This window comes from Silene latifolia, chromosome 10 (assembly GCF_048544455.1).
Source record: "Silene latifolia isolate original U9 population chromosome 10, ASM4854445v1, whole genome shotgun sequence".
Taxonomy (NCBI): domain Eukaryota; kingdom Viridiplantae; phylum Streptophyta; class Magnoliopsida; order Caryophyllales; family Caryophyllaceae; genus Silene; species Silene latifolia.
This window is the reverse complement of record NC_133535.1, coordinates 1,050,947-1,066,751: the sequence shown is the minus strand read 5'-3', so window position 1 is coordinate 1,066,751 and position 15,805 is coordinate 1,050,947. Positions and strand designations below refer to the sequence as shown.

The following is a 15,805-nucleotide window of genomic DNA, read 5'->3' as shown; positions in this document are numbered from 1 at the left end:
GTAGTTGGCAATGTTATAAGAGATAATAAGGACTCTAAAATTGATATGGTAGCACTTCTAACCTCTCTTATAACATGCACAACAACTATTAAACTGTGGTCGATAAATGAAAGATCGGACGTAAAACATGTACTCTTCATCCCTTTAATAACCTTTAGGGATTTAACAACCTCCTTTTTTAGTCGCTTCTGACTTAAACAATGATCAGGAATATGAGCCTGAAAACTCGACCCTTCAATTTTTGATTTCCGAAATAATTGTTGAAGTTCTTGGAAGTACTCTTTAACCAAATGGAACACATCTCTTGTCGCGCTAAACAAATCCAACATCTTTAATGACGTTTCTGAGACCTCTTGGATCAACGATACAAGGTTATCATCATGCTGATTAATAAGGGTTTGTTTGAATTGAGGAGAATGCAGCAAATTATTTGCGCATTTGTGAAGGTCTTTAAGATCACTGAAATTAAAACAAAGTAAAGACATTTTATTGTAAAGTTTTCTTGTAAAATTGTTGTGATTTATGTATAATATTTATGAATGAAACAATGTGGCCTTAGTTGCTAGCTAGAGTGAAATATATAGAGGTATATATATGAATAATTAAGCGGTGCAAAATAGTAAAATGATTAAAGAAGATGATGATGAAGTTTCAACAAACGATAATGTACGGAAAATGTACGAAGCTAGGTTGGGAACAGCTTGTGAATTTGTCTGTACGAAACTTCCGTACCTCTTATTATATGTCTTAATTAATTTTCAATTCACGTGTGCATGATTTTGATCCACAATTATGTACAATGTACTTCATTAGATAAAATGCTATTTGTAGATGCACGATCAAGTTAAATGGAGGATACATAAACGTACAAATGTACAATATATTGCTAAAATCATTGCTTAGCTTCTTTATGAATTTAAAATTGCTTAGATTTATCCAAGATCTATATTACCAATATACTCCCTCCTATTCATTTTAACTCTCCCCTTTCAAAAGGGCACGCAAATTAAGGGGAGGATTATTTTATTATAAAGTATTGTGGTGGTGTAAGGTAATTGGAGAGAGGGAAGGTATTATTGTGGGTAAGATGATTAAAATAAGTATTGTTGTGGGGTAATGTGGTTAAAATAAGATAAAGTATGAGTATTATGGGGTGCATTATTGTGGGGTAAGGTGATTAAAATAAGTATAAAACTTTACTAAATAAGAAAGGGGGGAGAATTATATAAATAGATGAAAAATGAAAGGGAGGAAGTTAAAATGAATAGAAGAGAGTACGTGCTTTATACTAGAGGAGATCATGCATAGATCTGGTCAATGTGGGCTTGGGCTGATTTAAGACAAAAAAAACAGCCTGTTTTTAGAGCTAGGATGGGCCAGGCCAAATTATTGGGCCTATTTTGTTAGCCCAAACCCAAGCCAAATGGGTAAAATTATGCTTTCGGGCTGAAATGGGCTTTTTGTGCCCCAAGATTTACTACTTGTCGGGTGAGTTAAATAACCGCATATTGTTTAAGTACTATTTTATATATATATATAATCTTAAAAATTGTGCTCTTTAATAACTTTGGGCTGACCAAAATTTGGGCCCAAAGCTTGGCCCAAACCCGGCCTGAAATTAAATTGGGCCTTTTTGGGCAGCTCATGCCCCTATTTTAGGCCTAAATAAATGGCCCAGCTAAGCTCTGCAAAAATGTAGGCTAGGTTGGTTAGGTCACTCAGCTTGGATCATTTGATCAACTCTACTTTATATCGATGATTATAAAATTTTTGCATTTGATCACCTCTAATATAAGAGATTGGTCCTAGTTGATTATTAACGAAATATTGTTAGTAATTAAAGAAAAATAGTTGGTCTCTCTTAAGACAATCATATTAACAAAATCTTTGTTAGTAATTAAAGACAAATAGTTGGTCTTTCTTAAGACAATCATATTTGTCTTCTATGGAGTACTTCGTTACTTCCTGTCTCGGTCATTTGTTTAGTATTTCCATTTTAGGTGTCTCAGTCAATTGTTTATCTTTTTCTTTTGTTATTTTTTTATGAAATATTTGATCTTTCACACTCAATTTGGTCTACTATTGTCATCAAATAATTGGTAATCTCTTACTCTATTTCCTTAGCTTGGTTTTTGTGCCAAAGTAAAGATAAACAAATGATTTTAAGGAGTATAAATTAAAATGGATTAAATAACACTCCAGTTGAATAGATTAGACAATCATTTTGTTCATTTTGATTTTTCTATTATATCTACTTAATCCGTTTTTTGTTTAAAACGGATATATTGTTTCAAACAAGAATCCGACAAATGGAGAAAACGAGTGGATAATTGGAGGCACACGTAAGGCAAATCCAAGCAACACCCATCACTGGCTTTCGTCAATCCAATTCCATCTTCTACACTCTCCCAAATTTCTCTAGAAAAAATAAAGGCATAATCTGAATCATTAACCCAAAATGTGCATAAAACATTCCCACTAGTTTCCCTCCAATCCTTCATCACTACCATTTTTCCCACCAAAATTAACTAACTTTCAAAATTCACAAAACTCTCACACTTTTAAATCCAATTTAAACACATAAAAATTCTTCAATAATGGCTTCCTCAACCACAACAAACCCACTACTCACCTCACAACCAACCCCAAAACTTCCAATTAAACAAACAGTTTTTCTAACACGTGTCCTGACCCTCAGGGCACATGTTAGAAAAACCGCTAAAGAAAACCTCCACTTAATCACTCCTAAACCCACCTTAATTTCCACCTTAATCCTCTCTTCAACACTCGCTAACCCCGTTTTAGCAATTGACAATTATACCCCTATAGAACCGCCACCAATACAACAATCCCAACCCACAAATCCCACAACACCAATCTCCCAAACCCAAATACTAACCGCACCGAAACCCGGAAATTCCAATTCTGACCTTCCTGACTCATCCCAATGGCGTTACAGCGAGTTTCTCAACGCGGTTAAAAAGGGTAAAATTGAAAGGGTGAAATTTACCAAAGACGGTTCAATGTTACAATTAACCGCGGTTGACGGACGTCGTGCAACGGTAGTTCTCCCTAATGATCCGGATCTTATTGATATATTGGCGATGAATCGGGTGGATATATCCGTATCCGAGGGAGACGGAGGAAATGGACTTTTTGGGTTTATTGGGAATTTGTTGTTTCCTGCTTTGGCTTTTGCTGGGCTTTTTTTGTTGTTTAGGAGGGGTCAAGGTGGGCCTGGTGGGCCGGGTGGGTTAGGTGGTCCGATGGATTTTGGTAGGTCTAAGTCTAAGTTTCAGGAGGTGCCTGAGACTGGTGTCACTTTTGCTGATGTTGCTGGTGCTGACCAGGTAATTTAGTTCAGTTTATTAGTTCAGATAGATTTAGAAACTTTCAGTTCAGTTCGGTTTCTTAGTTCAGTTGCGTTAGCCAATTCCAGTTCAATTTGTTTTTTATTTAGTTCAGCGTTTTGCAAATTTCTGTTCAGTTTGATGATGCATTTAGCAAAATTCAGTTCAGTTCGGTTTGTTAGTTCTGCGTTTTAGCAAATTTCAGTTCAGTTTTATTTTTCAGTTCAGTTGCATCTAGCAAATTTCAGGTTCAGTTCAGTTCGGTTTTTAAGTTCAGTTGGGTTTAGCAAATTTCAGGTTCAGTTCGGTTTTTTAGTTCAGTTGCGTTTAGTAAATTTCAGTTCAGTTTGGTTTCTAAGTTAAGTTGCATCTAGCAAATTTCAGTTCAGTTAAGTGTTTTAGTTCCGTTGTGTTTAGTAAATTTCAGTTAAGTTTAGTTTTTCAGTTAAGTTGCGTCTAGCAAATTTCAGTTCAGTTTAGTTTAGCGAATTTCAGTCCAAAAGAATGGACGAACTAATGAAAGGGTGAAATTTAAGTGCCTGGAACTTTTAACAATGCGCTTGGTTAACTTTTGTGAAGTTAACATCAATCTTCTTTGATGTATCAGAGGTTAATTTTAATTTAGTAATTAAATAGTCATGTATTTACTCTGTGATGCTCGGACTCTTCACCTGACCCTGAGGATCCGGTGGACAGGATCCGGACACGGATCCGGACATGGATCCTTGACGGATCCTTCTATGAGAATCGGTGTGAGAGTGTTTTGTTTTTAACATCTGTTTTGTACAGCAGCCCTATATCAAGAGTGATCTTGACATGAATTTAATGTTGTAATAAAGTCTTCATTCATGTTAAACATGAAAAAACTACTTTTCCTTTCTTTTCTTTGACTTTTTTAACTAATAATCAATTTATTTTCAAAAAAATAAAACATTAGCCGGGTCCAAATTCAAATTAGGATCCTCGTATCCGAGTCCTTGTTTTTGAGATTTCAAGGATCGGACCCTCGGATCCGTGTCCGTGTCGGATCCTCGTATCCGAGTCCGAGCATCATAGTATTTACTAGTTTGTACATGTTCTGAATTCACTACCAGGCAAAGTTAGAGTTACAGGAAGTAGTTGATTTCCTGAAAAACCCGGACAAGTACACTGCACTGGGTGCCAAAATCCCAAAAGGGTGTTTATTAGTGGGGCCCCCAGGTACAGGAAAGACATTGCTGGCGAGAGCAGTGGCGGGAGAGGCAGGAGTCCCATTCTTCTCGTGTGCAGCGTCTGAGTTCGTAGAGCTGTTTGTTGGGGTTGGAGCTAGTAGAGTGAGGGATTTGTTCGAGAAGGCAAAGAGTAAGGCACCGTGTATCGTGTTTATTGATGAGATCGATGCTGTGGGACGACAGAGAGGTGCAGGACTTGGTGGCGGAAATGATGAAAGGGAACAGACTATTAACCAGTTGTTGACTGAGATGGATGGGTTTTCCGGAAATTCAGGAGTTATAGTGTTGGCTGCTACTAATAGACCGGATGTTCTTGATTCGGCTTTATTGAGACCGGGAAGGTTTGATCGTCAGGTGACTGTTGATCGCCCGGATGTTGCTGGCAGAGTTAAGATCCTTCAGGTAATTCCACATAAGACTGACTGTCTAGCTTTAACGTTTATTTTCTGCATTGCATTCGTTGTTCTTATGACATAGGTACGATGTAGGTCCACTCTCGAGGCAAAGCTCTAGCAAAGGACGTGGATTTCGAAAAGATTGCTAGGAGAACACCTGGTTTTACTGGTGCTGATCTTCAGAATTTGATGAATGAAGCAGCCATTCTTGCGGCCAGGAGAGAGTTGAAGGAAATTAGCAAAGACGAGATATCTGATGCTCTGGAGAGAATAATTGCAGGGCCTGAGAAGAAAAACGCCGTTGTCTCAGAAGAGAAGAAAAGATTAGTAGCTTATCATGGTATACACTATTTTTACATTCAAAAATTATCGTATGAGTCGATTTCATGATGAGACTCTCATGACTCGTATTTTCTAACAAACGAGGTTATTATTCATTTTATTAGTCGGTTAATTGGTTTATGGGTAGAGTTATGAGTTAAATGTGTTTCACAGTATCAATGTGAGATGTTCTTTTAGGAGTTTTACTGTCATTTTCGGTTAAAAGTTAACTTAAGAAACGCTCACATCTAAACCAGTCCGGCTTTAGTTGTGCCCTTCTGTTGTTAACTTGCTATTCCTTGGGTTCCGTCGTCTGGCTGATGTAATATTTTCGATCTTGTAGAGGCTGGCCATGCTTTGGTGGGTGCTCTTATGCCGGAATATGATCCAGTTGCCAAAATATCAATTATTCCTCGTGGTCAAGCTGGCGGTCTCACATTCTTTGCCCCTAGCGAAGAACGACTGGAATCAGGGCTTTATAGCAGAAGCTACCTCGAAAATCAGATGGCTGTTGCTCTTGGTGGCAGGTATGTAATGTACTAATGTAGCATATCCATTCGTTCTTATAGTCGGTTAGTGCCGATTTATAAATATAAGCTTTCCCCTTTGATGGGGCATATTCTGCACCGCTGACCAAGTCAACACACCGAGCAAGGTCAAGGATATCCACAGCAAGTCAACGGCTTAGACTGCCTAGCCGATGCGGCCCATCGGCCTGATAGCCAAGGTCTCGGCCAGACAGCTCGCCAGCCGGGACACATGTCCGCGTACTCACATCCAAGACCCTCTGCCGGCCTGCCGTAGGTCCATCGGTCGAGGGTAGAACGGTCTTTCCACCTAATAAGCCACTTGGCCACTTGGCCACTACGCGACAAATGGTGAAAGCCTATAAATACTCCTCAACCTTCATTGAGGAAAGGATCCCACAACTTAACCTAAAATACACTATTCATCTGGTAATATCTCCCTTATCTCTCTACAATACATTCCTAGCCAATTAGGATACAACTTATACCTCAAAGTTCACTGACTTGGGCGTCGGAGTGGGTACGCTTGGCACAAAGCCAAGCCCTCAGTTCGTTCATTGTTGCAGGAAAGGCCGAGAGAGGCGATTGGAGCGAGAAGGGTTCAACCAAAGACATTATTCTACAAGCCACGGGTGGTAACGATACTTGCTGCGGAATTACACCGGAACAATTGGCGCCGTCGTGGGGAAAGACACTAGAAGCTAGTCACATTCATTCCCAAAAAAAAAAAAAAAAAAAAAAAAAAACCCAACAAAAACCCACCCAAAAAGCTAAGAAAATGTCTAAACAACAAGATGCAGTCGTAACCGACGAAACTGCATTTTACCAAGATGATACTTTCAACAATTTCGAGTCATACGGCCCTCCACCGGTGGAGTAATCCAACCGGAGTTCGGATGCCATCAATACCCGACACGCCGCCGACCCAACAGGTCACCATCACGGGACATGTGGTTGACGTAGCAAGCCGAAAATGCTCCTAGACCTAATTAGTAATACGCCGCTCACACCGTCACGCCGACAAGAGCGGCGGAAAGCGTCCGGGAGACCGGGGCCCAAAACGTGACTCCGAGAAACTTGAACGGAGCACTAGGAGAAGCTGACCCAGCCAAGTCGCCGGGGGAGCCCAAAGTGGGCGCGGTAGACCTAAGCCCTTCCCGCACTCGTGGGAGGACAGCGTCCCCGCCGCACGAACGAGGCTCACCCCGAAGGAGCCAGAGGAGTCCGACTCGGCAGAGTTGGAGAAGAAGTCCGAGTCGAAGAAGGAGCCCTCCCGCTACGGGGAGGAGCCAGGTTAGGGACGCAAGGAGCCGATCGCCGCGTGTCGTTCGGCACGTGGTCGCGCCCCCCTTAACGCCACGTCCTAGAAGTCCCGGTGCAAATAAGCTCAAGCCGCCACCCCCGTCATACAAGGGGGATGGTGATCCGATCGACCACGCCGAGGCCTTCGAGTCTTACATGTCGGTATGGGAGCAGCCCGATGAGGTCCGGTGCCGAGTTTTCCCAACAACTTTGCATGGGATGGCTCGGAGCCGGTATAAAGGGCTTCCCGATGGCTCGGTGTACTACTACGCCGACCTGAAGGGCGCTTTCCTAGCCCAAGACTCTGATAGGAGAAGGGCCGTAGAGACATCCGACCTCCCGACCATCGACAAGAGGGGGCGAGTCTCTCCGGAGCTACGTGAAGAGGTTCGATGGAAAGGTCCAGCAGATTCGAGAAATTAATCCCGAGCTGGCGGCCTTCGCATTGATGAAGGGCCTCCCAAGGGGGCCTTAAAAACGAGCTCATCAAGAGCGGAGGCCTAGGCCCGGACGCCGCGCGAAAAGTTGGCCGACCAAGCCATCAAGGTGGAAGACTACCACAAGACACGGGAAGATCCCCGCGAAGCCGAGCAATCGGAAAGAAGAGTCACAGCGGGGTGATCGGGACGAAGGACGCCGCGACAACTTAGGCTCGCGGTCCGACAAGAGACGCCGTGAGAATAACAGATCACGGTCGGACGATCCGACCGGAAGCAAGACTCGGCAGCGCCGGTGGAATTCAGAACGTACCACCGCAGGCGGTATAGTGAAAAAACCCCTCTCGTCGTATCGGCCGCCGAAGTCTTCGCCCGAGCAAAACGAGGGCGAAGTGGGAAAGACCTCCCAAGCCAAAAAGCGACGGTGACACGAGCCAATATCGTGAGTACCACGGCCACACCGCCATTTAACCAACGCGCCGCCATCCGAAGAATGCCATGAGGAGAGCGATCCGAAAGGGAAGCCTCGGCAAGTACGTTGCAAAAGGCTAAAAGAATGACGCCAGCGATTCAGATAGGAAGTCCGTCTTCGAGCGGATAGGCGTGATTCATGTTGTCATCGGGGGCAACGAAAACGGAGGGTCCGCTCATGGGCACAAGCGACACCTAAACGAGCTATATCAGGCCATCAACTTTGTGCCCAACTCAAGGATCCCCTCTGCAAGCATCCCCGATATAACCATCGGAAGAAAGGACTACGAAGGGGTCATCGCCCCTCACAGCGACCCGCTTGTAGTCAATTTGGACATATCCAACCACCTGGTCAAGAGGTGCCTGATTGACACAGGTGCATATACGAACATCATGTTTAGAGAGTGCTTTCTCGGCCTCGGCCTGAGGATCAAGGACTTAAGCCCCTGCACCAACCCCCTATACTGACTTCTGCGGGGTAGGCACTGGGTGCCGCCGGGATCAATTAAACTCCGGTGACGTTCGGCGAGAAGAACGCGGCTAAAAACATCCTAGCTGAGTTCGTCGTCATCGACGGCTCGTCCGCCTACAACGTTCTCATAGGCCGAGTCACCCCGAGCGAGGCCGACGATGATGTCTATCAGGGCCCTAACAACGATGTATGTCTCGGACCGGGGGAAGCGCATAAGCTCGTCTCCAAAGACGAGAAGGACGAGGTGGTCAACGTCCGGATAGCTCGCCCGAGGTTGCAACCACAATCCCTCAAAGAGGCGAAGAAGTCCGAAAAAGGAAAAAGCCCGTCTTTACAGCAGGGGGGCGACCTCATGGATACGACTAGTGGGCGATTTGGGGGATGTACCGTGATGGGCCGTTAGGGCATTGGTAGTCTTGTAAAATTTTATGTAGCTACGGAGGTGTCCAAGATAGCTGTGGACACCCCAACGCATGTTTTTACCTAGTGAAAAACCATCCACGCCTTCCATCAAAGCAAAGTTCTTCCCATCGATTATTTATCGAGAAATAGACGCCGCTCACACCGTCATACCGACAAGAGCTAGTCTCCATCAAGAGCCTAGCGCCGTCGTTAGATCACCCCAAGTAGTAGACGCCACTAGCATCACCCCTGTAGGTTTGATGCCGTCGCAGCTCACTCCAAGTGGTAGACGCCACGTAACACGCTATCGAGAAATAGAGACGCGCCACACCGTCATACCGACAAGAGAGCTAGCTCCATCAAGAGCCTAGCGCCGTCGCAGTCACCCCAGTAGTAGACGCCACTAGCAGTCACCCCCCGAGGTTTGATGCCGTCGCAGTCACTCCAAGTGGTAGACGCCACGTAACACGCTATCGAGAAATAGACGCCGCCACACCGTCATACCGACAAGAGCGACAGTCTCCATCAAGAGCCTAGCGCCGTCGCAGTCACCCCAAGTAGTAGACGCCACGGCAGTCACCCCTAGAGGTTTGATGCCGTCGCAGCTCACCCAAGTGGTAGACGCCACGTAACACGCTATCGAGAAATAGACGCCGCCACACCGTCATACCGACAAGAGCTAGCCCCATCAAGAGCCTAGCGCCGTCGCAGCCACCCCAAGTAGTAGACGCCACGGCAGTCACCCCAAGAGGTTTGATGCCGTCGCAGACACTCCAAGTGGTAGACGCCACGTAACACGCTATCAAGAAATAGACGCGGATCACACCGTCATACCGACAAGAGCTAGCCTCCATCAAGAGCCTAGCGCCGTCGCAGTCACCCCAAGTAGTAGACGCCACGGCAGTCACCCCAAGAGGTTTGATGCCGTCGCAGCCACTCCAAGTGGTAGACGCCACGTAACACGCTATCAAGAAATAGACGCCGCCACATCGTCATACCGACAAGAGCGGCATTCTCTGTCAAGAAACGCCCACGCCACATCGTCATACCGACAAGAGCGGCATTCTCTCGTCAAGAAACCAAAGTTACGGCCACACTGTCAATCCGACAAGAGCGCAATCACCCTCGTAAGGCGGATACCATGACAAGAATAACGGCCATCGCACACTACACTCGCAAAAAGCAGACGAAGTGTCTTGGAAGCGTTGAAACACGGTTGAGATACGCACTCTAAAACGGCCACGGCCAAGCCGAGGCGGAAACAAAAGGGGCGCTCAATTAGGAATACGGGAAGACAATTCGACAAAGATGAGATAAAGACCTCGCCAAGCCGAAGGCGAAAGAAACGAACCATTATTAGAAGATAAGTTACAAATTACAAGTGAAAAGAATACGGACGACGGTAGTCCCCATAGGGATAAGCCGAAACACAACCTACCGAGGTTGTACAAAAAGAAGACAAAAACTACTATTATGTTCACGTACAAAGAGATAACGGGAGGAAGGGCCGAGTAATCGGCCCCGGACAGTAAAGCAGATCTGCTTTGTAAACTTGTTCTCATCAAGCCGCATCTTCTTGGCGGGCAACCCAAAGCCAGAAACTATTCTAGCGGCCTCGGCCTCGGCTTCGGCGGCCTCGGTTGCCCTCATCCTTTCGGCTTCTTCCTTAGCCACCCGAGCCCTCTCGAAGAGTCGCTTTCTCGGCCGCCTCCTCTCCGTCTTTGCCTTCACCGCCTCCTTGGCCTCCTCCACCGCGGCTTTCTCTTTAGCCTCGAGCTTGTCATCAAGCAACGCGTCGAACCTGCCCCACGGGAAGGAACCATCAAGAGGGAAAAGCTCCCCGATAACTTCCCTAGCAACATCTTCGGCCAAATCCGGAACTTGGCGCACGATTTGGGAAGCATGTCGGTTTGCGGCATCTCGATGTCCGCCTCCTTCGCTTGATGACGGCGTCTCGCCCCGAACCACCTCCGCCCGAGCCTTAAACAGTCCCGGACTCGTTCCTCCGCTTAAGGTAGAGGTCGGCGCGCCCGAGCGAGCTCACATTTCCTCAAAGCAATTCGCGGCCCGGCGGCCGCAGATCTCGGCTTTAGCCCTCTCAAAGAAGGACCTCCTTTTCAGCGTCCTCCCTAAGTTTTCTCTCGGCCAAGAGCGTTTTCTCGCCTTCTACCCCGAGCCTCTGTTCATTAAGGAGACCCAACTTCGCCGCTGCAGCCCACCGCTTAGTGGCATTACGCTCATGAACACCCGAGCCACGCCTTCTCTTGCTCCCCGAGACGAGCGGCGGTAGCCACGTTCCACCTCGCCGGCTCCCTAATAAGCTTCGTGCCCTCCTCTATAAGCTCGGAGACGGAAGCCTTCTGGGATGAAGGGTTGACGGTGGTGCCTTGATCACCAACCTGCGCAGAGGACCCCACCGCCTGCTGCCCAACGTGAGCAATAGCCGATCGCGGCCGATCTGCAGAATTCAATTAAAACATCGTATCAACACCGACTTATCGAAACACCTAATGGTTCGGCTAAATTCAGCCACAAGCCGATAGGTACCATGTTTGGGCTTCTTGGCCGGAGGAGGCACTTCCTTGCCGCGGTAGAAAGCTGTTCTCTTCCTCCTACTGAGATAAGAGGAGATCCCTCCGCATCGAGTCCCCCTCATCGGGAATTTCAACAACCTCCACCTTCTTAGGGGAGGGGATGGGAGGTGGAACCGGTGTCGACGCCGTCGCCGCCGAAGGCGTTGTTTTCGCGTCCGACGCACCACACCGCTAACAACCCTCGCCGCGCCTCCTCCTCGCTCAAGACCTTTAGCCATTGTTCCATAAGATCATTCGGCGACACTGCATGGTCATCGGTGAAGCCTTGGGATGCAAGTTAGCGACGGTTTTATCTTTGTGCGACCCCATTCTCCGAAGAAGATCCTCGATAGGTCCGGTCCAAAGTGGTCTACAAAAGAAACAAAGCAAGAGTCAAGAAGAAGAAATGAATCGAGATTCGAAAATAAAGAAACATCAAGAGCGGCGGTGGGCCTCACACCGACCCCACTCACCCCGTGCTAGGGCCGGTATGAGGCCGACATAGCAAAGCGGCTCATCCCGAAGAATGATCTCGCGTCGGGGAATCCATCTTTCGGCACCCCACCCTTGTCCACCTCAAAGAGCCTCATGGCCAGCCTCTCATCCTCCTTCGAAGGACCCCGCTAGCATCCATTTTAAGACGCTTCCGAGTGACCCATCCGTCATGCTCCGCCCTAGTCTCACACCGCAAATTAACGATCTTTGGAAGGAACGGGGCGCGGATAGTCATTCGGCACTTTAACATACACCCACCGACCCCCGCCGGCCCTTGCAAGAAGAGAGTTTGTCGACATAGACGTAACCCTCTTTCGGTTTGTACGTTTGTACCATCCGACGCGGCCGGGGAGTGACGGTTTGAGATGATGAAGACGGCGGAATAAATCCACCGTCGGAGCCTCTCCCTTAAAAAGACAAAGCCAGACGAAACCAATTATGGTCCTCATGGCGGCGGGTGCGGTTGGGCAACAAAGAACGTTCATGGCTCTAATTATGGCCACAACGTACCCATTCGTGAAACCGGAGCCCGTACTCCAAATGCCGCAGTACACGCCAAGATATGGCCGGCGGAGGGCAAAGATCTGACTGACCCTCCCAGGGATAACAATTTCGTATCCCCTACCAAAGAAAAAATGATCCTCGAAAAGTTTCCCACCGGAACAACGGGCAAGCTTACGGGACCAAGCACGATCAAGGCGGATCTTACAGACATAGCCGTGATCCATGACGCATCTTGTCTCCCTCACTAGGACGAGACCTTTCCATATCATCACCTAGATCACCAAAAGAGTCGAGAATCCTCCGTTCCTCCGCAATTTGAGGATCAACTTCGAGAGAAGGAGACCTAGGACCCCCCGACGCAGTTTACTAGGCCCAAGATCGCAGAAGACATGGTTCACAATAAATTATTAGCAAGGAAAATAAAGAGTTTGCTTGTTTACCTTAAAGAAAAACACTCGCCGGATCAAATACTCCGAAGATTAAGAAGAAGAAAACCCTTGAAAGTTTGGAGAGATGAAGATTTTAGAGAAAAATTTTCGAAAAATGAAATGGAGGCCAAAATCACGGAATAACTGCCCTATTTATAGGAAAAGCCCATGGAGAAGGACCAATCAGGGCACAGCCCATGAAGCGTCAACCAATCAGCGAACACACACGTGTCAAGCATGCAACCGCGGAATGTCAATCGTCGCAACAGTTGAATGTCAATCAATGCAACAGTGACCAAACGTCTTCAACACGCCTATTCACATCTCTTCGACTGTTCATCTCCCTCAAACAAATTCCTAGGTATCTAGTATCCACGCTACCGATCAACCAAGCCATGGAGTACCAAATGGGGCAATCAAAATCAACCTAAGACTCTTAGCCCTGGTCTCGGCCAACGTCATGTTCTTTTTCCACATCGGATACCCTTTACGCATCCATGTGGAGGGGGGATATGGTATATGGTGCGGCCTAACAACAACCACGCCGATACACAAGGAGACACCGATCTGAAAGATTTTGAAATTTACTTAGTGCGAGAATATATGCTCAAGATACGCCGGAGCCCATACCACGGCATAGACTACGCGGGGGCAAATTGATGGGGCATATTCTCGCACCACCGACCAAGTCAACACACCGAGCAAGGTCAAGGATATCCACAAAGAAGTCAACGGCTTAGATCGCTTAGCCGATGCGGCCCATCGGCCGATAGCAAGGTCTCGGCCGATACGGCTCGCAAAGGACACATGTCCGCGTACTCACATCCAAGACCCTCTCGCCGCCCGCCGTAGGTCCATCGGTCGAGGGTAGAACGGTCTTTCCACCTAATAAGCCACTTGGCCACTTGGCCACTACGCGACAAATGGTGAAAGCCTATAAATACTCCTCAACCTTCATTGAGGAAAGGATCCCACAACTTAACCTAAAATACACTATTCATCTGGTAATATCTCCCTTATCTCTCTACAATACATTCCTAGCCAATTAGGATACAACTTATACCTCAAAGTTCACTGACTTGGGCGTCGGAGTGGGTACGCTTGGCACAAAGCCAAGCCCTCAGTTCGTTCATTGTTGCAGGAAAGGCCGAGAGAGGCGATTGGAGCGAGAAGGGTTCAACCAAAGACATTATTCTACAAGCCACGGGTGGTAACGATACTTGCTCTGGAATTACACCCGGAACACCCTTCATTTTCTAGGGTTGCTGAAGAGGTAATATTTGGTGAAGACAATGTGACAACAGGCGCGTCAAATGACTTCATGCAAGTTTCTCGAGTGGCTAGGCAGATGGTTGAGAGACTTGGCTTCAGCAAGAAAATCGGCCAAATTGCAATTGGCGGTGGTGGCGGTAATCCGTTCTTAGGCCAACAGGTAACACAATTCAGAAACTTTTAACAATCTAAGGACTAAGGCTATGTTTTAGCTAACAAGAAACCCCAAAAAAGGAAGAATTTCCACATTTTGATGAATTCCAATAATTCGTAACATTACCCTAATGCCTCGAAACCTGTGTCAGTGGCAGTGGCGTAGCCACATATATGTTTGTGGGGTCTTGAGACCCCACAACTTTTCGACAATTGACGTTTTTTATCATTAAAATTTGTCCGTTTTGAAAATTTTATGTCTTTAAGCCTTCGTAATAAGAAATGATTAACAATTACATTAAAATAGACCCCACAGGTAAAAGATTCTGGCTCCGCCACTGGTCAGTGGCTAGGTAAAGTGATCAGATTTACAGTCTTAAACGTCCCGTCCAAAATTGCATAGAAGTGCAGACTGCAGAAAAATAACTCATTGCCTTCAAATACAGTGGCGGAGCCAGGATTTTAGACCAGCAGGGGCGAAAAATTTAAGCGGGGGCGAAGTGGTTATACTATAAGGCAATATCGAAAAAAATCAAAAAATTTAACTAAAAATTTCAAAATTTTCAAATGACAGCGGGGCGGGCTCCCCTGCTAGCCCCCCCTCACCACTGCTTCAATATTTGCACAAGTTCTAGAATTTGTATTGATGTTGATGAGTGATGACATGTACGAGTTGTGCAGATGTCGAGTCAGAAAGATTACTCAATGGCAACAGCAGATATTGTAGATGCGGAAGTAAGGGAGTTGGTAGAGACAGCATATAAAAGAGCAAAGGAGATCGTCACCACCCACATCGACATCCTTCATAAACTCGCTGAGCTCCTTATTGAGAAGGAGACGGTTGATGGTGAAGAGTTTATGAGCCTTTTCATTGACGGCAAGGCTGAATTATACGTCTCCTAAAATCGTCACCCTGTATATTAGTTCTCCTTGTATACACTTGCCTATACTGTAAGTACAGATCTATATCAAAATCGTCTACATACTTAGAACTACGCGATGACCATCTTTTTACAAAGTATTTGAATGTAATTATTGGGAAGAAAAGTCGTTTTGTAATTATAATGCTCGATCTATTGCTCTTTTTTTTCAATGGAGCATTATACATAGACGATTTTTTTATCTCATTTTCCTAAATATAATACGTCTGATAGGACCAAGGGAGGTTCCTAAGACGGATCTCATAACTAGTTACTCTTTTATGAGACAGTGATTCTTGTACAATAGAAATCATGAATTCTTGTATAGAGTAAAGGCAAATAACATAAAATGAAGTTGTTATTGACATATAGCATACTCATCGACTCCACCACGCCTCTCCATAAATAATACTCCCTCCAATTCTATGTATTCTTCCCTTTGTTTGTGGGCACGAGAATTAAGGAGAAGAATAAAATAAGAGTAAAAAGTTGGGTGGGGTTTGATAGTAGGAGAGAGGGATGAATAATTATGAGTTAAATAAGAAATGGTGGGGCCAAAATATTAAGAAAAG

At 46.0% G+C, this 15,805-nt stretch overlaps 1 protein-coding gene across 2 annotated transcripts; it reads left to right on the top strand.

The window, feature by feature from the left end:
* Nucleotides 1–2,320: 2,320 nt before the first annotated feature.
* Nucleotides 2,321–15,433, top strand: LOC141604622 (ATP-dependent zinc metalloprotease FTSH, chloroplastic). 2 transcript variants are annotated; one of them, XM_074423049.1, is made up of 6 exons: nt 2,321–3,350; nt 4,445–4,963; nt 5,050–5,296; nt 5,621–5,804; nt 14,149–14,320; nt 14,995–15,433. In XM_074423049.1, exons 1-6 carry the CDS (start codon nt 2,598–2,600, stop codon nt 15,214–15,216), a joined length of 2,097 nt encoding a protein of 698 aa, XP_074279150.1. In that variant the 5' UTR covers nt 2,321–2,597; the 3' UTR covers nt 15,217–15,433. The 2 variants fall into 2 exon arrangements, with proteins under 2 accessions (XP_074279150.1, XP_074279152.1); XM_074423051.1 differs by lacking the exon at nt 14,149–14,320 and having other exon boundaries at nt 2,421–3,350.
* Nucleotides 15,434–15,805: the final 372 nt, after the last annotated feature.